A 25,001-nucleotide genomic window follows, 5' to 3' on the forward strand; every position below is an offset into this window, starting at 1 on the left:
CCTTTTTGTTTAATTTCACCAAAAATTTCAAATTGATGCGTTGCTTGATTTTTGAACTGACCATTTTTATGACAGAAAAAAACACATGTACTTCAACCGATGCATAACAGGACACTGAAGATGCAAGCGGACTGAAGCTTTCAGGGGTTGCTTGTGTTTATTCAGGAGTCAATGTATACCAAGTGGTTCATGCATGCACGCTGTGATAGGACTTACATGTGCCCAATCTCATTATTTAATAGCCACACCTCATACACACACTCCATCTCTCCAGTGTAGTCATTGATTCTTTTTTCTGTTATTACAGTAATTCAGAACAAAAAAAAAACAAAAAAAAAAACTATCTCTCAATAATAATATATTTGATATATTATTTGCAAAATGTTCTGAGGAGGTTATAGGAAAAGCATGTTTACTGATTCATTTAATGAAGTATTCATCAATATCTTTGGAAGTTTTTTTCAATATAATTCTGACATAAACATTACAAGAACCTGATGCTCAGTGTATTGGATATGTACTTTATTACTTATAATGAGATTAATAAAGCATTGGGAGTTATTGCAGTACTGGCCATGATACTGATATCAGCAGAATGTATGAGTGCTTCTGTGTGCATGCATTGTGTGTGTGTATGTGTTTTTGAAAGACAGAGGAGGAAATGGAGGATGGTGATGTGCAGTTGGTCACGACTTTGTGGGCCCAGTGGAAATTACAGCTCTTCATCTCTGTCTACCAGCTAGACAGCAGAGAAGAGCAGAGAAAGGAATACCTCTAGTATCAACAGTCAAAAGCACAAAACAGAAAATTACTAAAACGCTATTAGCGACTAAAGAACAGGTCTGACCCCATCTCCAGGATCATGAGTATTTCTGTACAATTAGTCAACATTACTATACCATTACCACAATGAGAACTAATGTCAATTTAAATGTGCTGACTTCAGTGTAATTTATAAACATGACTTATTATTATTATTATTATCATTATTATTATTATTATTATTATTATTATTATTATTACTGCTGTTGTTGTGGTTATTGCTGTTGTATATCATCACTGATCATAAATTAGATGCTATTCATACTACTTGCACTGTGAGCCCTCTATGAATTGTATTGCACGAGTTATTAAACTAACCACTGTAGTCTTACTGCTTGTCTGTTCATGATAATATAGAAACAATGACCTGTTGTCTTCAGAGAACAGTGTTTTTGTCACTGTTTTCCACTTACCCAAAGTTTGACAGTTTAACAATCACTAATGTCAATTTCCTCTGAGTATTATTATATTATTATAACCTTAACAATCTTCAAAACAACAACCAGATACATGGCTGTGTGCTTTATTTGCTTGTTGGCTGCTTCAGAAAAACAAAACAAAACAAAACAAACAAAAATGACAAACAAACAATGACACATGGAACTAATTTTGTTTAGTCTTCTACATGTGAGACAACATCTGCCGTGGATAATTAAGACCCAGGAAGCACATCCAGAGAATGTGCCTATTCTAACAGCCTCTCACGAGCAAAGAGAGAGAGAGAGAGAAAAAAAAAAAACATTCAGATGACTACAATTTCTGCAAGTTCCAGTTTAATAGCTATTGTCACCTTACAATAACTTCGTCAGTCTTTGGCAAATGTGGGACCTAAGCAATTGCACGTTGCTTTGGAAAGACAGATAATTAACTAGGCATTTTTCACTATTGAAAGTTTCTCTCTAGTTGCTGTAGCACTCCATAATTTAAAAAAAAAGTGATCGATTTGCCACAACTATGTAATATGGAGTATTATCCTGTTATGCTTGTGCAATGCAGAATTATGCGTCCTCTGATGGAGTTACTATCCATCAGTGAAGGGCAAGACACTGAAACTATGAGTTATCTAAAAATAAAAAATGCTAAGAAACTCAAAAACAACTTAAATGCAAAGTGACGAGTAAGCTGATTAGTATTAATGGGTCTAACTTCAGAAAGATATCATTTCTGATTGAAATGGCCTGAAAAGACCTTTCCTGAATAGAAGTTTATGTAAGCAGCTCCAGTAAATTGTCAATTTAAAATTTTGCACAGACATAACAAACATCTAGTTTATAACATGGAGTGTAATTTTCAGTAATAACATTTTTTTTGTATGTCTACTTTTTCAGGCATGAAAATGAACCCATCTATAACATACATTTATTGTAACAATAAAGGGACTTTTTGGTATTTTGGTAACAAGTGAAAGACATGACAATTTTTCACATGCACGTACACACACACACACACACACACACACACACACACACACACACACAAACACTGGAAACAACACTTTCAAATATCGAATCAATTTTTATTTATATTAAATTAAAAATATATATATATATATATTTCCAACAGGCTCACGTTACAAATATGAGGGAGAAGTGTTTCACTGGTATAAAGCCATAGAGTATATGTACTACAAAGTTCAGGGGACATTTGGATCCACTGCTGTCAACAGAAGGACGGGGAACAGTATGCATGTGTGACCTTTCAGAGAGTCATAGTCCCGTCTGTGTTTTCCCATTGTAAATTTTCAAGAACATATTGCAACAGAGCATGGAAAAAATTGCAAAACAAAAATGTGGCGCACATTGATAATAATGCTCATTATGTCAAACTTCAGTATAATTATTGTCACAAAATTATTATGTTGAATACAAAGGAACATACACCGATATGCAATTAACAGGAAAGAGAAAATCACACTCTGCTCTTGCACATGACTTCCACTGAAAGAGACCCTGGGAGTATGGGAACAGGTGGATCAAAAGGGGGTTGGCTTAGATCTTTTAAAGAGGGTCTATTAAAGATATATTTACAAAAATTAAATAGCAATGAAATGGCAAGAAGAAATTCACACTTAATATGTATCGAAAGCAGCAAAAAACAGAGCAGTACTTGGTACAGGTCTCTCAAAATGAATAGGGGCCTTTGAAGTAATCAAATCAAAGTTCACTCAAAGTAATTTTATATACTCACCATACTCAGACAGACCACTACCAGAAAGAAGTATATGAAAACAAAGCAATATCCAACATTAAGAAGGAAACAAAAAAAGAAAACTTAAACACAGATGTAACACATTCCCTGTATTTACAGGTCTGTATGGAGAAATGCCTGTGGTGCTGTATAAAAATACCATTCACTTTTTTTTTTTTTTCCTTTTCTTTTTTCTTTTTCTTTTTTTGTGTAGAGACCAACCACGGTGAATGCCCATACAATGTTGGCTCAGTGTTTGCCCAATTAATATATATATATATATATATATATATATATATATATATATATATATATATACACACACACACACACACACACACACACACACACACACACACACACACACACACACACATATATATAAGATTTGTTTCACTGTATTTTACAGTAGTACGTGCAAAAACGTCAGTGCTTCTGCTGTTTCAATTCAGATAGATGTAAGAAATCAATAAACTGATTAAATTCTTATCAGTTTTTCACATTATAACCTCCTAATAGCACTCCATCAACACCTCTCATTTTATAATATTTATACTTTTTCGTAGAACTTCTACATTTCCAGTTTCAGGAATCATAACAGGATTAAAACTGGAGATTTTCCTTGTTCTTCCCATGAAGTTCAATAACACAAAACACTATTGTGAAACACGGACTAGATGTAATTCTTAAAAGATAACTTGACATCTGTTCTTGAGCTATCTACAGCTGACTTGTCAGGAGTCATGTTGCTAATTACAGATGCTGTATTGCCATATCTGGAACTCTTATGTGGTCGTATCTGCTTGTGAGAGTACAGTCTTCTGCATCGGAGCCTTTCATAGAGTGCTTGTAATTTCTGATGGATGAAGAATGCCAACGGGCACTCCTAGTACTAAGAGTTAAATACTGATTTTTATAATTAGTAGTCTCAAAAATTTGGACAACATATTTATTATTAGATCTTATAAATATATTCAGTACAAAGAATTCTAACTAAGGTTAAAACTTTCTTTGAAGTAATTTTAATAAACAAGACCAAAATGATTAATGGAAATGTCACACAGTCTGGTTAACAGTTATCTGTGTAGCACACACGTTCATTTTGCTTCATTTCATCATATAAGAATCTGACTGTGTCTTCCTTAACAGGTAAATATTTTAACTTAGAAAGAAAAAAGAAAAAAGAAAGAAAAAAAAAAAGACAACAACATATCAATGATGCAAACATAAAACCAAACAGAGACTTTTGCACACTTTTTGCAATATATCATCTCTGTTTTGCTTCTTCGGACTGGATTAATCTTTGGTAGATATTTATACTTTTATCCTAGTTGAAAAGAGAACAGTACAGATAAACTGCGATAAATGAAAACAGTTGCCCCAAGTTACTATCCATTCACATAGCAAAAAAAATCCCCAAAAAAACAACATAATTTGTTGAGAAAATATATGGTCTCTTCCCAGCAGGATGGCTATTTGATTCCAGTTCGATGAAAGTGCTTCATACATACACATACCCATAGAAACATATTACCAACAGAGAACTCAATATTGCTCTAACATCCACAATTCCTCCACTGAGCGCTGTGATTTCTTCTTACTATGTGACATAACAGAAAAAGCAATGGAAAAAAAAAATCAGGCCACTCCTCAGAAAAATAAACTGCATGGCTAAACAGAATGCCCCTGTAGAATGGACTTTGTGTTACATTTAGCAGCAGTCTGACAGTACTTCTGCACAGCTTGAGGCTGGCAATGTTATTAAAGTACCACTAACACCCAAACATGTTGAATCCAGATCTACAAACACCATCCATATCAGTATCACAAAGTAATGGAAGAAGCCCAAGTAGTTCATGTCATACCAAAAAGTTTGTTTGGCACATCTGAACTCATGATGAGTCACGCTGCAAAACAAGGACACAAACAGTGCTCATTTACAGTCATTTAGCCATGTATAAACTTCCACCCACTACCACAGAACACTGCAATTCAATCCTCTGCACACATCTTGAGGTGTAAAATTTGATTAAGCCACTCTCTTTAAGCCCTCCTTAAACTTATCAGAGGCAGGCCACAAGGCCTTACAGGTCTATGCATGTGTTTCTGGCGTGGCTAATAACTGATATGTGAAAGTAACTTTCACATTGACTGGATCAGAGGGGAAAGTATGAGATGGACAAACGAAAATGTCTCAGAGCATAGCAGCTTGCTAGTTGTTTGCGGGATTAACATTATGAGATGTTGGGGAATGAGATCTTGTAAATATTCACTGATGACTATGGGCTCCTGAGTGGTGCTCTTGATTGAGGCACTGTCTCACAATGCAAAGATGCATCCTTCATTTGGGATTTACTGTTCAAGTCCTGGTTGTTCCACATTTGTTGTCTGTGGTTATGAGTCCACATGAAAGCCAGGTGCCTTGCCCAGGCTCCCTAGGTAGCAGAGGGAGCATGGTGCCTGTTCAGCTCTGGACAATGCCAAGAAGCTCAAGAGGCAACTCATAGTGTGAGTAAAGACTGATTAGCTTCATACATGGCGCAGGGAGGGTGTGCTAGCTTCTCTAAACTCAGCTGGGGTGATCACCATGTGACGAGGAGGTGTATGAGACTACGGGTGAGTGGGCATTCAAAAGTAGGGGAAAATGCCCAAGATTTTGGAGTTGTAAAACAATTTGAGATGTTACACAAGGAAGGCCTTGCAATGGCATTTCAAAAATAACACGTAAAGGTAACAATAGTTTGCTGAGAGTAACTGTTATCTGAGGCTGGCACCATTTTATTTATGTAATCATTAACCTGGAATCATTATGGAAGAAAGGTGTGTCCTTCAATTTCTGCACATCTTAGAACATTTGTTTGCAATATTTCATCTCAGAAACAAATCATTTCATGAAAAAAGAAAACTTCACCCTACAGAATGAATCCAAATGTGTTTGTGTCAATATCCCACTATTGTCTGTAGTTGCCAATGGAGTTACATATTCTGTGAGTGTAAGAAGAGTAATGGCTCAACACATTAGCCTTTAACAATTTGTTTGCCATTCATTGAGATTATATCAACTCACTATAGTGGCTTTGCCTCAGTGTTACTTTATCAGTTAGGCCCAACTCTGGGACAGATAGAATATCATTCCAATGAGAATGGAGTAGGATAATGCCAGTGGATGGTGCATCACAACAGACAAAATGGTTGTCTGAACTTCGTTTAAGAGTAGTACCCAGAAGGACAGACTGTCAGTAGCCAGGATAGAGTTTAATTGTTTCAGTTTGACCTGGAATGCCCACTCTTGGGTGCACTCACATTAGTATGAGCTGATGGGAGGGGATCAGCAACCCTCTCTAACTTATTCCATGGAGACTGGCAATTGAGAGACAAGGAAAGGCTGGTAAAGTGCTGGCACATGAACCAGGCTCCACAGAACAGACAGGCTCTTAAATTATACCACAGTATTCCTTTGCCGGTAAGGTGGGGGAGGTAAGATCATGCTTGGCTTGAGGGAGGACTCAGACTCCTGGTTGTCAGTTGTAACTGTCTGAATGTGCCCATTTTGCTTAGGCAATGACTTGCCCTCCTGCAAAGAGTCAGGGTTTGGCGGTTTGGGGTTTTGAGGAAGACTGTGCTGCCAGTACTCTGGATTGTCAAAGGTTCTCTTGGTGTGTTTGTCCACCATTAGGATTCCTGTGTAACCAGGTTGAAATGTGCTGCCATGGTGGATAGGGGGGCATGGGAGACCAGAGATACTCCCTTTACCCATGATGACTGGCTTGGACAATGGAGCTTGTTGGACTGAGAGACCAGAGTGCCCAGGGAAAATGGACTGTGCTTTATGGCCCATATGACGGGACAGGTCTGGCTGACCAGACGAGGCAGTGTGTGTAGACTTGCCAGCATGGACGGCTGGAGCAACAAGTCCGTGGTGGCCATTCTGACATGTTGACTCTGATGGTTGAGCTGGCGGTAGGACAAAATGCACATGACCCATTTGAGCAGGATGAAATTTCTCTGTTGGAGTGATGACAAGAGGAACACCAGCACTGGTCACTGTTTTCATCTGCTGTGGGAAAGAAACACCTTTTTTCTTAAGCATCTCCTTGCTTGCATTACCTGCGTTGTGGACGGTGTTGAGGTAGAGGGGCTCATTGATGTATTCGTCCTCTACCTTTGGATGCACTTTCGGAGTGCTGTGGTAGCCTGGGTTGTCAATTGCATGAATGTCACCATTTTTATGGCGTGTCACAAAAGGATTCTCTTCAACAGGGTTCAGATTGTCTGTAGAAAATAGAGCACATAAAAAGCTTACTAATATCAACATTCAAAGTTCATGAAATCTAGTACATCTAAAATGAATTTCTAAAAACAAGTAAATTCAAACAAAATGGCAACAAAAATATGAGACAGATATATATTAATATGTAAAAAAATCACAAGCTACACGTGTCCAGTTAAACCAGATGTATTTGGTTTAGCCTGATATTACTATGATTAAACAGGGGCGGAGAATCATCTGTCTACCTGAAACAGTCTTTCCGATCATTGGATTTATATAGTTATCTTCATCAGTGTCTCCATGAGGCCCATGTTCGCCCAGAAAGACAGTGGGGTCTGCACTGTAGCGCTGTCCACTGCTGTCCTCAAAAGCACGAGCCTTGGACTGCTTCTGCAGGTTTCCATTGCAGTGTTGGTCCTCCAGAGTGTCCAGGACTGCTCCAAGTGTCCTGGCTGGGGCAGATGCTGCACTGGCTGTGGTCGTGGCTTCACGAGAGTGGGATCCCGACATATCCTCTGAACGAAATGATACATTGCGTTGCATGCACTGGTTGTTTTCAAAAAAAAGGAGAGGAGGAAAACATTGAGAAGGATGTGGTTATTCTACTTGTTCCATTCATATTAAAACCATTCATTAATTGGCATTGCACTGCGACCCAATTAGCAGATTAATCAGTTATGACAGAAATGCAGTTCAGCATAATCTTTATTTTCTTGTTTACTTTAAAAATTACACATTTTTAAGTGCACTGTGCCCACAGCTATTTGTAAAATGACTCACTATTTTTATTTCAGAATTTGAACATTTCCTTAAACAGAATGTCAACCTGAGGTCAGATGATAAAGAAGTAAGCAAGGAGAATGCTGATAAGTGATGGTTGTAGAGGAGTAAGACCATACAGATTACAATGTTTTTGAATTTGAGCAGAGTTGGGTAAACTACATTAAACTATAAAAGGGAATTTGATGGTGAACAGGAATACAGAAACTGAAGGAAAACAACATTTGTTACATTTGTAATATGATTACTGATGTGAAATGCAGATCTAAGCAAATATTAAAAACTGTAGTAAGCATATACTCATATACTACACCAGAAAGCAACCCTTATTGATTGACGGTACAGGTTGTTTAAGGTCAAAAAACCTGATAAAGTTTTACAAGTTTGAAATAACAAACATCAAAGGCAGTTGGAAAAGTGATTATCATTACAGTCAAGTACGCAACTACTTTGACAGCATTGGCTTCTGACCAAAGACCAAGAGAATGCAGTTACCCTTGTCTGAGGTTCCCTTTTTCTGAATCTAATACGCCTTTTCAATGAATATGGCATGCAACATGAACAATTTATACTTTTCTAGTTCTTCACTGCCTTTTCAAGTATCACTGCAAATATTGCAGGGGAAAAATACAAAATACATTTCCTAGCACAATGAATAACTAACAACCGTGCATTACTTGAAAGTGAATACAAGCCGAGAAACACAGTACACAGATATAGAGACGGGAACATAGAAGGAGTCATGACTGACAGGAGGAAACATGTCTGCTAGCTGTGAACGATGCAAAAGCCAGAAAGCCGAAATACCTTATGTGTACATGAATGGGGCATTTTTGACACTGATGAAAGTGTCCTCAGCTGTAGCAACACAAGACATATTCAACTTCTGTTGGAGTGCGAAATACAGACCGGTTTGGTGTCCAGGTGTGTTCTGGGCGTGTGGAAGGGGGGAGGGGCATTGTCTCTGTGGGGCACCAAATATTCCTCCGCATCCATGAGATCATCCAGGTCCTCCTCATCTAGAAGACTCTGGAAGAACTTACTGTGATTGGGGCTGGGCAACTTCATACGGTCATCTCCCTAAGTAAAAGACAGATCTATCACTGTCTGAATTCAGTAACCATCATGCCACCAAAAATGACACAAAGCATCCATACACATGTTAAATGTCATAAATGAATGCCAGTCTAATTATTTCAATCTTTATTTGATAACAGATCATTGTACAAATATGCAACTGCTTCATTGCCAGTAGCAGTGGTATATCCAAGCTGTCATGGTCATTTACATGCTAATTTGTACCAATTTGACATTGGCTGACAGATACTGTGTCGAAGTTAAAAAATTAGAGTTACAAGGTGAGAATCTACCTGGATGACGAGGTATCTCTGAGGGTCTCTGGCCATCCTGCAGAATTCGGCTGCCAGCTCCTTAAACCTGGGCCTGCTGTCAGCATCAATCATCCAACCTTGAGGACAAAAGCAAAAATAGAGCTGGTCTGCAGGAATCATAGATATTTGTTTTATTTTTAACCCTTTTCGGTACAATAAACATTTCATTACTGCCTACCGTCTTGTATGTATTTTTCTCGCAAAATCCTGATTCAGTATGGGAACAGCATACTCATACCAAAATGCACACGTAAAATACCAAAGTGTCAAGAAAATGTGAGGTATCATCAAGTATGCATTTTAGTATTATTTTACAAACTGAGCTTCACAGAAATCACAAAAAGGCTCCAAAGTGTAGTATTTTTTCATAACATTTAGTTGGATGAGGGCCACATTTGGAAAAGCATTTTTTTGGCGCAGTAAATTGTTTTTTTTGTTTGTTTTGTTTTGTTTTTTTCCTCTGACCAGGAACCTTTCTGTTGCTACACACTGGATGGTCTGTTGTCTTTCTCTCTGGAAGTGTTGCAAGACAGTGAGGCTTCAGATTCAGTCCTCCCTCTGTCACAAGTTGAGGGTCAGCACATAATTATCATAAGCCACAGGGAAGATAAGACTGGTTACAATTTAACATTCGACGGATTTGTAGACAAAACTCATAGTGGGACATTTGACTATGCAAGGTGCTAGAAAGGCACATGTCTCATCTAGTGGAACAAAGGACCCAACCAGGAATTTTCTTATGTCCTGCTGTGTGGGACAGTAAATGAGCTAATAAAGACAATTCAGTTTGACATATAAAAAATTGCCTCTTGTACATGTATGAATATTAAGAGATATACTGTGGTCTGGTTTTAATTATGGTTCTATTCAGTCACAGTGTTTAACCTTATACCAGGCCTCAAAGAGTTGCATTTAGATCAGTTGGTGCACCAGAATGTGAGCTTGTCTTGTCAAGCACTGTAGAACACACTCTTTTGGAACTTCAAAGTCTATGTATTTAGGCAAGTCTATCTAAAAACACAGAGATAAAGAACCGATTACTACTCAAGATTTGTTTCACTTCTTTCTACTTTACCTTTTGGGGGAGATATGTAAACAAAACACTTAAACTCATACAAGTACCAGTTAAGAACCGTTAAGAGGCCAGCTGGGGTTTTTTGGACACTCATTCTGTTAATGAACACCTCCTTTCTGCAAAGTGTATTTCCTCTCCAAGCACACTAACCACATAAATTATCGAATATTTACTCAAGCAATCAAACTCAATTTCATTTCTGTCAATATCTCACGAACCACAGGAGCATTAATGCAACCACAAAGCAATGGACCATAACCATATATATGTATATATGACTTGAGGGTTGGTCCAGGTTTTCCCACAGTGCTGATTCTATTAGTCTTTCTTTAAGTATTTCCTCAGAATAGATGGTATGAGAGGAAGCTTTACAAAAGGTTAGGAGGAAGGAGCAGAGATGGTCATTCTGGTCGTGTGTGTGTGTGTGTGTGTGTGTGTTACTGACGTCTTATTAGGAGCCAGGTGCCATTCTGATAATATGAAATACAAGTATTTATGGATATGCAACATATAGGACATCTAAGAAAAGTAGCAAAACAAACATCTTTGTTCGGGTAACCTACACTTGACCATGACCATGTAGACATCTATGGTACAGATGGGAGGCTGAGGCAGTCTCTCCCCCTTCTCTAGGATTTCTGGAATCTCGCTTGTTGGGATCCCCTCATATGGTTTTCCTCCAAATGTCATTAACTCCCAGATGGTCACCCCTGAGAGACAAGGAGAAATTTCAGTCAAACTGATTAATCTGATGTGACTTTATGTAGGGGAGCTATTGTTATGGTGGTATTCTTTGGGCCTAAATTGTTTCAATTACTTTAAAGTCCCCACAGTTAACTACATCAACAGTGGCTATTGTTGGTTATACGACAGTTTGAGAGCTTACGATTTATCACATCATTTTTCACAGCTCTCAAAGAGTTGCTTCCAAGCAGGGGATGGCCATGTGAGATACCCATAAGATTTTTTTTTTTAAATGTTTCCTGAGTCTCACTGGCACCGTTCCATAGACATGCTAGTGGATTTCACAACACTGACATGTAAAGCTTTTCTGTTGAGATAACAAAATACAAATACCACCTATGAAATGCGTCAAATGAAATACAACAGGTTTTATTGTTTGAAAAATACTATAATTCTATTTCAGAATAATTTTAATTTTCATTTTATTATTTAGCTGACATCTTTAATTTTACATTTCTATTTTCATTTTGTAGGCTGTAAAAAGACACCCAAAAATAGAAAATGTTGTGCTCACCATAGCTCCACACATCACTCTGGTGGGTAAACTTGCGATAGTGGATACACTCCAAGGCCATCCACTTGATAGGCATCTGAGGGCAAGTTGTTAAAATGGACATAACAAAAGCATTATAACAATATCCTGTGACCCATAAAATGGTTCAGATTGGTAATGAGAGTTGGTAAAGTTTTGTCTTCATGTTGTTTCTGCTTTGCATAAACCAGTAATTTAACCTGGTCTTGTTCACCTGTGACTACCTGTACCTGTACCTGTACCTGTACCTGTAAGTACTAAGGATCTCTCAGCTGGCTAGCACAGAAACCACATACACACACACACACACACACACACACACACACAAAAAGCAATTAATTCATCTGAACACAATGAGACATAATGCTTCAACTGTATTTTCCCCTATTATCAAAACAATTACCCTGATTTTGTTCATTCGACCAAAACCAAACGTGGTGTCTCAGATGTACCTCATATAGATATAATCTGAGGAGAATATATTGCTGTTTGTTTTTATCATTGTTCCAATCCCTCAATCTCATCATATGCTCTGGCCATAAAGTTACCTCACACTGACAGAGTACCAAATGTAAACATGGATTATTTTGATGATGGCAGTGGTAACAGGGGCAGCGTATTGTAAACAAACAAACAAACAAACAAAAACATCTACAGAAAATGGACTCAGTATTCAGAGAACTGTGCATTTATACAGATCTATGTGTTGCAGCCCAGAGAGATCCTATGGAGGTAGACAACTAGGTACTATTCTGTTTCAGTGCTCCTGCTCGACCTGCTTTGTCTGTTACAGTTTTTAACAATGGATCATGTGACCGTGAGATTTCCTTATGAAACTAGAGAGAATGAGACAGATGGTAAAAGCATTAGTGTCAAGCCAGGTGGCAATCCTGCTGATTTTAGGGCAGGCTAATATTTACATCTGAAACTACCCATAAACAGAAACCAGACAGGCAGAGGTTCAGCCTTACCCAGCGGCCCAACAGGCTGGTCTTCTAAAAACTAATGCAAAATACCCTTGAGAACAACTGATAAATGCTCTAATGCTAATTCTATAAATCTAACACTCCAAATAATGTACATTTTGCACTACTGGGTACTCTTTTAATTAAAGTATTCATGTAAAACCATTCTGCCTGCTAGAGATAATGCAACAATCTAAAATTTTAATCGGAAACATCCAACATGTAGAAGAATTATTTTACACAAGCCAATTTACATGAAAAGCCTGTTACAATGTTCAATGAAACACTTAACAGTTCCTTAGATTAAAACTGACTGAACTGCAGCATTCAGAATTAAATAAAAAAAAACAAAAAAAACCCTTCAGTGGCATCGTTGAACGTTAGCTGAAGAAAACAACCAAACTAGGCCATTTAAAAGCAGAATCCATTCTCAATGCTCAAGGTTCATTTTATTACAGCTCTCCTCCACCTGCTTTTCACCCTGTGCTCTCAATTAAAAGCCGTGATGTGTGGGATTCATCTCTCATTAAATTTACAGTCAAATATATTGAAAGGCCTCAAGGCTACTGGCCTGGCTGTCTTGGTGGGGTCTGGGCTTCCCTGATTCCCAGATGCTCACCTTGCCTCCATCCGCATTGTACTCCTTTTCATCAGCGTCCAGCAGACGTGCCAGCCCAAAGTCTGTGATCTTGATGTGGTTGGGAGACTTCACAAGAACATTGCGGGCTGCCAGGTCCCTGTGAACCAGCCTCCTCTCCTCCAGGTACATCATACCCTGTTTGAGAAGAAACATATCATCATTACGGGTATTTTCACATTCATCACCATTATCAGCTTCTGCACGTTCCTGGTAAAACTGTTCAAATCAATGAGAGGATTATATTCTTTGAAACTGTATCATCATTTATAGCCTCCCTGCACCTCTGAACATACATATTGCATAAATCTAATGCATACACACAACATACAATATGCAAGTGAATGTGAAAAAGGAAAAGTGTAAAACTCGCATCCTGATGTTCCTTTCAGTAATCAGCAACACATTAGCAAGAGGTCATCAAGAAAAATATGGTTCTCCAGCATCCTATTTCCTTGCTGACACACCTGCTGAGTGTATTGTGGACTTGTACCGGCGCCTGTCTCATCTGATTGTCTCTTTTCGGACAGACTGTACATCTGAGTGACACTTAATCAGGATGGAGCTCAGTCTCCCAGAGTCACTGTGCCTGCACCCCATATAAGAGTTTGCTCTCTCGCCCCACTCAACATGATTTATGGGTTAATGTTATTCAGGACTTAAAGAGCAATTACTCGATCTTTTGGAGAGAGGAAAGGAAATGGACGCAGAGATGTGTGTGAGAGAAATGGGATGGAATAGGTGCACACCTTGTCATCACTCTTCATCACTGCAATTCTTTTAACTTGAGCCCATAGGCAGAGATTGTGCGGTGTCTTCATGTCTACAGAGAGTACTGTTAAGCTCTAGAATGTGGATGAGTGAGTGTCTAGATGAAGGAGAGTGTTGTAAGAAAGACATTATGTGAAAGTGGGAGTCTTCTCTGTACAATTGTATAGCTTGCATAGCATACCTTGATGCCTAAGACCAACATCAGTAAAAACTGTGTGAAAATATTTATGTAATTCATATCTCATTATACTGTATGCAGTGTGAACAAAGACTTGTGGCAGAAAAGAGAGATATAGTTGAACAAGCATTATGATCAAACTTAGTGCTGCAAAGTTCAGCAGTTTTACTGCACAACTGGTAATGTGGAGAGATGCAGTGCAGGACTGATAACTTGCTGTACTGTACATCATGTGAACAAACCAGGCAACTCACAGTCAGAGTGTGCACTGCCTGCTGACACTACCCAAAAGAGTTGGGCCGCATGATGTATCGTATTTTACCATCATTGTGATAACAATGTCCATAAATACATTACAAAGGGCTGTATTATTAGAGCATCCATGACTGACAGAAGAGGGAAGTTGAGGCATAGAGCAGAGGAGTAGCTGTAATCTCGCATTACCCACTCAGAAATATATGGAGTGCAGTGACATAATTAGATGGCATGAACAGGGAGGCAGAGTTGCAAGGAGAAACACAAGCCATATAAAACAGTTGAGTAGCAGCAGTGGAGCAGCCGCTGAAGACTTGGTAAAGAAAATGGAAAGTGCACTCACTGTGTGGCAATTCTTCAGTTCTAAAAGAGATGACTATTTGCAAATGAAAAATTTGCTGCAAACATTACATAAACTTTACAAATGTTCTCATCACACAGCAAACATAATCAATTCTTTCCAGGGTCTATAGAGCACGGGCATCCTACAATAGCATCTTTAACAGGCTAGCATTCTGTTACATCTTGTCTGCGTCTTATAGCTAGTACAACTTAACTACTCCCCATTTAAACTGAAAGCAAAGGTTAAGGAAGTGGAGACAGCTCACTGAGCATTTGATTGCGTTAATGAGGAAATACAAAACTGCTGAGGGTTGGTAGTAAACCCTCTCCTAACTTGACTCCCATGGAATTAGCAGGTTTTGTGTGCCAGAAGTTGCTAATCAGTAAAGTATACTCCAAAACTGAAATGTTTAGCCACTCCCCTTAAAAAGTTGACAGAAAACAAGAAAGTTAAGCATTTATATGTTATGCTTAACTTTCCGGTTTTATGAATCTTGAGTATTGTCAGGGAGAAATGCTGGAGGTTATGCATGCAATACGTTATGGTAAATCTGAGGCTTACTTTGAGGTGTTCTCATCTCTAATGCAGTATGCCACATCTCTGGTCAGTCTAGTTTAATCTGTCATCACTGCATTTTTGGTGACGGGGTCACAGAATAAAGACTAGGGATCTTTATATAGCTACATAGCTGACTGACAACGTCATATCAGGGGAACAATGTTCAAGCTTCGCTCACGTCAACTAAGGTAGCTGCCATTTTACGAGACTCATGAGAGATCATGGGGAAAAGGGGGAGAAAGTGTGCAAAAACAACAAAAAAAAAAAGACAGAGAGAGAGAGAGAGGGAGAGAGAGAGAGAGAGAGAGAGAGAGAGAGAGACAGAGACATAAAGAAAAGAGATATAAAATGAGGACAACTGACCTACAACAAAGTCGACGTTCCATCGACATGCTAACGTTAATGTTAATTACATGCATCAATGAATAAAGAGGAAAATGCTTTCTGATGTGGTTGAGAATAAAATTAAATAAAAATTAAAAAAAAAAAAGAGAGAGAGAATCGGTAAACAGGCCTCAATAGATCCCATTTCTCTACATCTTGCTAAAAGGAGGATCACAAAAATCACATCCTCACAGGCAGTCTGGAACTGGATGGAGTCCATTCGAGTTCTTTTAGTAGAACACTTAACAAGAAAATGTCTTTTTTATTATTATTTTCAAATCATTAGGCATCAGGACTGCCAATGCATATATTTTACCTTCCCTCTTTCTCTTTTTGCGGTTGGACAGGTCAGATAATGCACTATCCATTGCAAAGATTTATGGACTGTTGAAAATCACTTATACTGCTCAGCAGTGGCTACAGAGACAAAGGTGTGCAAGCATACGTTGTAATCAATGCCAGTATGGTTAAAGAATCAATGTGCATAGAGCATCTCACTGGTAAGGCTGTGTGTGTCACTCACCTCTTTTAAAGTGATTTTTGACATAGGCACCCACACTTTAGCACTCATTGCCTGACCCTGCAAGCTCCATACAAAACTTAACAGCTGAACTTAAGACATGAGAGAGAAAATGCACTATTTTCTACTTCGCAATATATACAAGAAATCTGCACCTAAAACTGAGCTCCTACACAATCATGTAGAGTGAAAAATACATTCTGATTTGAAACTCTCATTAATTAGTAATAGTTGGAACTGTAAACACTATGACAACCAACCGTGTATGTCTGGATTTATCGCCGAGTTCCTGGAAATAGGTTACGTGTACAAATGGTGTTTGGTAACAAACAATAAAATAAAAACAAGCATGAAGAGGAACAAGAAGGCATTTAGAGGGCATTTATAGAGGGCGCTTAAATGGGGAGTGATTAACAGATAACAGTTGCAAAGAACTGTTAGATGGGTGGCAATTTAGACTAGTTATGAATAGTCTGGCGAGACTGAGTGCTGATAGGTTGGTTGTGAGGGAGGGGGTGACGATGGTGTGACAGGGTTTTAGGATAGGAGCATGTTCTTAGATAGTACTTAAATAAATTTAATAGATAAATAAATAATAAGTAATAAGCAAAAACCAAAAAAAAAAAAAAAAAGTAAATAGGCAAGCCATAACTTAGAGCCTCTACAAACCTGAGGGTGGAGGGTGCTTGCACTTTTATACAGATGTTATACTCAGCGCTTACTCATAGGTCTGTCACTATACTAGAGCTTGAATTGTTTTCCCACTTGTATGTCGCTTTGGATAAAAGCATCAATTAAATTAAATGTAATGTAATGTAATGTAATGGTGCAGTAGAAACTTCAAAGGAATCTTGCTCTTGTTCCCCTGTCTCTGATTGGACAAAAGAGTGGAACACAGCCAATATGATTACAATGGCCTATGAGAGGCCAGTCCAGAGAATGCTACCGAGAGCATATTTAAAAGAGATTTTTACCAGAGGCCAATGAGAGAAATCAATAAATATGTTGTTTACAGTATGCCTCAGATGACCAATGCAAGGTAATATTTATTCTCTGTGTCAGTTTCAGGTGAATTAAAAATTGATGGCACTCATAGGTCATTAATAAACTAAATTTTTCATGATGAAAAAAATGACCTTCAAGGCAAATAAAGTGGTAAAATGGTAAATTTATTGCCACGTAAAATTGATCCTAAAAGGGTGAATCACTCAGACATCTCAGATATAAATTTAGCCTGAAAGACTTTTTTTTTTTTTTACCCTCCAGTTTAATGAGAATTTAAATGCTGAATATTAGAGTCTCAGACAGATAAAAATTCAGCATTATAAAGTCTCACATATTGTGACCTGACATTTACCTTAGCATTTCACAGGTAAGGGTGAGCAGGTTTTAAGATTTTAACACAGATGTTAGAACATTCAGGGTGGGGGTGTCTCTATCCATTCCCAAACCTCTTTGCCTTCTCTCCTCGCTAACGTTACCTTTACTGAATTTACATGAGTAAATGTCAATTCTCCACAAACAGAACAAAGAATTGTCAAATAAAGTTCACTCTCTCTCTCTCTTGCTCTGTGTGTGTGTGTGTGTGTGTGTGTGTGTGTGTTTACCTCCTACAAAGGCCATAGATAAAATGTCACACTTTCAGTTGGTCGTCATACAGAAAGCTATGGTATTAGCTGTGCTTTTATTGAACCATCGAAAAAATATAGTAACAGGTATTTATTTATAAATAGAGTTAAACGTTTTCAGATATATCTAAAGAACAGTGAAGAGTTGCCCACAAAATATTCCTCATATTTATACTGACATTTGAAAAAAAGAGGTGTTTTCATATGTGTTTCATAAATTGTAAAATGCGAGACTGAAAATGTAACCCGGAACACCATATATATATATATGTGTGTGTGTGTGTGTGTGTGTGTGTGTGTGTGTGTGTGTGTGCACTTGCTGTCTCGTATTCAGAATCCAAACAGCTTCAGCTATTGGCTTAACCAGATTTTAGCCATCAGGAAGACACAGAGGAGACAGGGGGTGCAATATCTGGCCAAAGCACACTCAAGCCCTATCATTCAAATGTAGTTCTCTCTCTGACATGTCACACTCAGTATAATGGCTGCAACTTCAGTGATCCTCAGGCTTGCTTTGCTGTAACTTTTTCTCCCTTTTTCTTCTCACACTATGTAATTAACCTCATATTATGCCCAGTGTCACTAATCATGACTTAGTATCACATCTAAACACACACACACACACACACACACACACAGTTTCTACAGTTTGACAGTTTGTACAGTTTGATAAGTGTTTGACCCTTAAACTACTTGCTAAATTGTTACTGTAACTAAAAGCAGATGAGAATTAATAAAAGAAATGAAGCATGCCTTTTTTTCTGTATATCACTTTGAGAGGTATCTGCATAAAATGTGCTTGAGACTGATGCCTTTCTAACAGGTCTCAGTCTCCAGAACAAACATCACTTCATCATTCATGACTCCAGAGTCTCTGGGCTTCCTGATTCGCCCTTAATCAATATGCACGACAGCTCAGCTCTTTTCCACACCATACCACAATGAGGTGACGCGTCCAATCACGCACTCGCAATACCCCAAATCTCACTTTCAAAACCAAACTTCATTCCTCCATTAGTGTGTCTGACTCTGGAAGATAATTACAAGGTTCTGGGGTTCATTTACATAAACTCCTCCCCTCCTACGCCCCCCCCCCCCCTCTCTCTCTCTCTCTCTCTCTAGTATTCTGTGGAGAACTGTTTAGAATGGGGTTTCTGACATCAGAAAAGCCAGGGTGTGGTATTGAGAAGTGCCAGTGAAATGGTAGACTTTCCAGCACTTGCAACATGCATGTGCTCTGACACAAGAAATATATGTTTCAAACAGCTTATAAACGCATCAGCTCTTTTGGCAAACACACTAAATCATTTCCCAGAAATGCAGTCGATTTAGTTCACTAGAAGCCTGTTAAACAGACAAGGGTGATAAAAATACTCAGACATTACAAATTCAAAGTAAGGACACAACCATTAAAGAATGACTCAAAGCTGAGTCAAAGTCTTGACATTATCAGGCTTTTAACATACAGGTACTGCATGGTAAGAACTGTGATGAGCAATAACATTCCTCTTTTCCACTTTCCACTCGATGGAGGGGTTTTTTGGGGGGTTTTTTTTGTTTCTTTTTCTATGCATGTGTGTGTTTTAGAAGCCTTGCACTGAGAGATAATCTAAACCATTAATATCAGAACACAGAGCTAAGGTATATATATATTTTTTTTTTTTAGTCTAATGGTCGCTGAATAGTCTACTGATATGACTAAGCTACTGTCTTTTAATCAGATTTAGTTTAGAATTTGATTAGTCTCTTCAAAGCGCTTTGTTGGTTTCATTTCTGGGGACCAACAATGTTTTCAAGTCTTTTGTTTTGCCTTTCAAATCTTCCATTCTTTCAAATGACATTTTCAGATGTTTGAGGCATAGAGTATATGTCTTCCTTGTTGAAACTAACATTTAAACAAGGGAAAATCCAAAGCTTCGGTGGGACTTTTGTTTTTATACCATTTCTCTGTCCCTCCAAAGTTAGAATAAGCCTCTCCATCATATCCTGAATCCTTCAAGGCAGGACCCTATCCTTTAACTGAACTGTGCTCAAAACTGAAACCCAACTCAAAAGTTGAAAAACAGAGAGAAAATGCTGAAGCATGTATAATAAATTAATTGAACAGTATTTTATTAATTGAATTCACTGATTAAGGTGACAAAATTTAATTAGCTTGCACCGACTAATGCTAAACCAACCCGTGTCATGATCCCCATGGGACCAGAAATATCTCTGCCTTTAAAAGAGAGGATAACAGAGCAAGGAGGAATATCTCTAAGAAGTAATACAATTATTATGCCAAGTAGCTTCAAGATGCTTGTTAATCCAAACATCAAATCTGTCGATTTTTCTATTACCAGAAAAGATGATTAAATAATTTACAAAGCATTCAGACTTTATCCAGTTTAGTTCTCTCTGATGTGTTCATAATGATATGTTCAAGTAATTGGTATATGAAATTTAAAAAACACCATCCATAGCTTCTGCTAAAGAATAGTTTGGTACTGTCAGCTGAACATTTTCCTGATAAAGAGAATCTCTGCAAACTCTTCTCAGACATATTTTTTTTTTTTTTTTTAAGAAAACCAAAAAATGTTGTCCTCACTTGTCCTGTTAGTCTTCTCTGTTACTCTGTCTGCTTGTTAATGTGATCTTTGCTGAGTCACACACCAAACTGAATGCAATTACAAAATCACGAGAACCTGCTTAAGTCATCTAGCCCCTAAGCCCTTTCGACACATTAATCACGGCAGGAGTGAAAGAGCCGGAAACTTTGCATTAACAAACACAGCATTAGCCGACGTCTCATTATCATGTCCCGCGCCTCCACTGAGACAGAACACGACTGTATCTCATTCAAAACCACAGAAAGACAGATAAATCCCCAGAAAGAATCAGAGTTTACTCAGCTGAATGAAAAGGGTCTACACTATTAAATGAGGGCTTCTCTTAAATGATATGAAATATCATACATCTAGACAGCAAGCGGCCTTGACATGACCATGTAAACGGGTCAAGGTTTAAACCAGACAGCTGCAGGAATGGAAACTTTCACCCATGGGTAAGTTAAAGGCTTGGTATCTTACATGTCAAGAAATCTAATGTAGCACCTAACCTAAACCCTCAAACTTTGACTTCCAGCTGATAACCCATACCTAGAGCACTGTGTCTTCATGCAGAGCTCCACAGTTGGTTTGAAGGTGCATGTATATGAAAGGACTACTTATTTTCTGTTTGGTTCTACAGTAAACAGAGGTGATTGATTTGAGTGTCAGATTTCTCTCGAGATGCGTTTAAGAGTATGTCCACTACATAGCACTAAAACAGCTGCCTTGTAACCCTTAAGTCCTGATTAAAAGATACAGAGGTGTATCCAGCATCCGGAATGTATGGTTCAAATTCCATGTTTACCCACTTTCAGTCTGTGGCCAGTGGAATGTATCCTGTATCTGTAGTTTCTGACACTCCTATGTCAGAGTAATCCAGTCAGAGTTAAGCAAAAGTAATCTCCTCCAATCAAGTTATGTGGCTTGATCACACTACAGAGTGTGGACAATGAATATTATGCTTTACATGTCTCAAAGGAAGTGTATTCTAACTTCACTCAACCAAATCATTTGACTGTTGTTATATTATTGTGACTGAAAGATGCAACTGCTTCAGACAACAGCGGTTTTGTACCATCATCTACCGTCATCAGGGACCATAACCTCATCACGGTCCTCGTCTAATAGCCAAAGTCAACAAACAGACCAAGATACAAGTGATGTGACCCAGAATGGGAAGAGTTTTAGTGACTAAACAGGTTTCACAACCAAAAACATAAACATACACACACTTAAATACACCCACAATCCCACTTATGCCACACACACACACACACACACACACACACACACACACACACACACACACACACACACACCACTACTACTCACGAGGGCCTCTTACCTTGGCGATCTGGACACACCAGTTGAGCAGCAGCTGGGAGCCGATGTTGTCCTTGTGCTCATGGACGTAGTGGAGCAGGCAGCCGTGGGGCATGAGCTGGGTGACCAGCTGAATGGTTGGACTCAGACAGACGCCCAGCAGACGAACCAGGTGAGGGTGATCCACACTGGCCATGATCAGAGCCTCCTGCTGGACACACACAGACAGAGAGAGAGACAGAGAGGGAGAGAGAGAGAGAGAGAGAGAGAGAGAGAGAGAGAGAGAGAGAGAGAGAGAGAGAGAGAGAGAGAAGGAGGGGGATTACATTCTGTCCATAAGACTGCAACAGTATTCAGACTGTACTGATGTCCCAATAACCTTTAAACATTAAACTAATGTTTAGATGTGAGAATTATACTGCAGAATAGGAGATCCCATTCCAAGTGTTCTAATGTATAGGATTTGTGTGTGCTTCTATGACTGAGTTTGAGTTAATGTGCAAAGGCTTACAATGAATAAGCAAAGAATGCATTTCTTATAAAAGCCTTTAGACTCGGGTTAAAGACTAAATAAGGGGGGGGGGAAAGGAACCCCCCCCCCCCCCCAAAAAAAAAAAAAAAAAAAAAACAGAGATTAATCTCAGTGCAGAGAAAATTCATTTACGCTGAGAGCATTTACAGAGAGCTACTTTGCATCTGAGAGCTGATTGATTTATTGTCAAACAGATAATGCAACTGTTCTCATGTGAATAAAACAGCAGCAGCTAGCACAGCTCAGACAGGCATTACAGGAACACCTGCAGACATACACCCCAATCCATTAAAAGGTACAGGTGATCTGAGATTCAGCTTTGCTCTTAAAACGGGGGAGGTTGAGATTAAGCCTCCTATGGTACCTGCAGTTCAATCAAAACCTACAACTCAAACCTCCATTGCCCAAGCAGACCACCATTTATAAAATCAATTGAGATTGTGTCCTTCTCCAACCCCTGCCTAGCTAAGCAAAAAAAAAAACTTTGCTCAAAGGCATTTGAAGGACTTTTCTTTCTCTGCTTCCTCTGCTGCTTGGTCTACCAAGATCCACTATGTTAGGTTTAGTTTTTGTGAGTCTGTTACTTCAATTCCCATTTATGACACAGCCATACTGTAAGTGAGAAGTAAAGAGGTTTCAGGACTTCATAGCAGATCAAAAATGATCATGTGGAAATTGCACAGACTGCAACATTCTACAAGTTCTTACGTTTCAGATGCATTGTCTTTATATTCCTGTGGAGTTGATCTTCATGAAAGATGAACTCTGGTGTTCTCTGTAGCAGCAGTAGTTTAAATAGATGGCACCTTGGCAGATTGTCTAAATCTGACTAATACTCACAAAACCTACAAAAAACATTCTTATTCAACTGAATGGCTCTAAGTTGTTAATATACTCCCAAACCTGCACTGCTTCAAAGCTGAGAGGAAAAAAAAAAAAAAAAAAAACTAAAAGACTTACGTCCATAAACTCCACATTGGCTTTAGGTCCTGTGCTCTCATTGAGGATCTTTATGGCCACTGGGATCTTTACAGTCTCTCCCTCAGGAACCCAGATTCCCTGTTCAACACACACAGAACCTCACAGTGGGTCTGACAAGATCAACCCATATTTAAATATTCATATACAGGTAAAATATGGAAAACAGAGAGGAATGTAAACTCACTCACTCTTGTTCTCTCTCTCTCTCTCGCTCTCTCTCTCTCTCTCTCTCTCTCACTCACTCATTCACCCATACACACACACACACACACACACACACACACACACACACACACACAGTGTTACCTTGTAGACGGTACCAAAGGCCCCAGAGCCCAGGATCTTCACTCTTTTCAGCTCTGTCTCCTTCAATATACGAAGTTGAGCCTGGTTGGGGGCGGTACCACTTGGTGTTAAGGGTTCCACCAGCTGGCCAATAGAGGAGACAGCCTGTCAATCAATATTTCTATAAACACATTAATGAAACAATCAGTCTATAAACCTCATGCTGGTACTGAGCCGAGGGCGATCAGTCACACTGAGATCCATCATCAAACTCACAAATTAGTTCATATATCAACTGCTGAATGAGACAAGCTTTGGGTCACTCAGAGCCAGAGACACATCCCACATACAACAGTCTCTGTCTGTTACCATCACTACTCAACAGGCTTCACCACATGGGGTTGTACCACCACAATGCCATGGGTGCTGATATTACCACATAAAGTAGGTAAATGGCTCTAATTAGTTTTTAGTTTTGTCGCCGTGAGTGGGAGCTAGAATAAACCTCTCCACAGAGAGTGACATGTTCGTGTTTAAGGGTGGGAAGAAGACAAAGAGAGAGAAAGACAAGCTGGGAGATGAAGAGAGACACAAGGGAACAACCAGGGACCAGAATGGTTGAAACGAGAGAGATGAGGAGAAATGCTGTCACTCCCCAATTTGTAAGAACTTCAGTGCAAGTGTGTGTGTGTGTGTGTGTGGGTGTGTGTGTGTGTTGCTTTGATGACTCATTAGAACTTGTGCTTGCTAATGGGGACTTGAGTGTCTCTCAGACATTACCATTCCATTAAAAGGCTCTCTTCCAAGAAAGAGACAGAAATTGGCAAGCCTGTCCCTGAAATTTCATCTGGCTTGCAAGATTTTCAAGCACTCTCTTAAATGGGAGTACACTTTAATGATAACAATTAGTTCTGGCTGGTAATAGTCCTTCTACCTAAGGGGTCTGAGCTAAGCAGAGAAACTACAATCTTCCAGACACCTATGGGAGCTGTCCATAGCTGTGGTGCTGAAACATGAAGCAAAACATCATTCGTGCTGTCCAGTCCATGTGGTGCTGACCTGCACCGTTCAGCTTTCCAAAGATTTCAGCATGAGAGCACATGTAAGGAAGAATCCACCGAGATGACATCAGCCAACACTGCCTGGCAAAATTGTTTAGGTCATTTTAGAATGCTCTTTTCCATAAGACTGTACAAGTAAATACTGAATATGACCTGCAGCACTGACAAAAGTTCAGACTGTATTATTGATA

At 38.8% G+C, this 25,001-nt stretch overlaps 1 protein-coding gene across 1 annotated transcript in view; it reads right to left on the reverse strand.

The window, feature by feature from the left end:
- Positions 1-6,448: 6,448 nt before the first annotated feature.
- Positions 6,449-25,001, reverse strand: part of LOC115816094 (receptor tyrosine-protein kinase erbB-4-like) — an 88,456-nt gene continuing 69,903 nt past the window's right edge. Inside the window, exons 20-29 of the mRNA XM_030779063.1 lie at positions 23,771-23,893; positions 23,444-23,542; positions 21,974-22,159; positions 13,386-13,541; positions 11,784-11,859; positions 11,089-11,235; positions 9,430-9,527; positions 8,969-9,139; positions 7,525-7,825; positions 6,449-7,281 (exon numbers count right to left, since the gene is read on the reverse strand). Coding sequence (XP_030634923.1) covers positions 6,449-7,281; positions 7,525-7,825; positions 8,969-9,139; positions 9,430-9,527; positions 11,089-11,235; positions 11,784-11,859; positions 13,386-13,541; positions 21,974-22,159; positions 23,444-23,542; positions 23,771-23,893 — 2,190 coding nt within the window. The remainder of the gene's footprint in view (positions 7,282-7,524; positions 7,826-8,968; positions 9,140-9,429; positions 9,528-11,088; positions 11,236-11,783; positions 11,860-13,385; positions 13,542-21,973; positions 22,160-23,443; positions 23,543-23,770; positions 23,894-25,001) is intronic.

The sequence above is a fragment of the Chanos chanos genome, chromosome 7 (genome assembly GCF_902362185.1).
Source record: "Chanos chanos chromosome 7, fChaCha1.1, whole genome shotgun sequence".
NCBI classification, from domain to species: domain Eukaryota; kingdom Metazoa; phylum Chordata; class Actinopteri; order Gonorynchiformes; family Chanidae; genus Chanos; species Chanos chanos.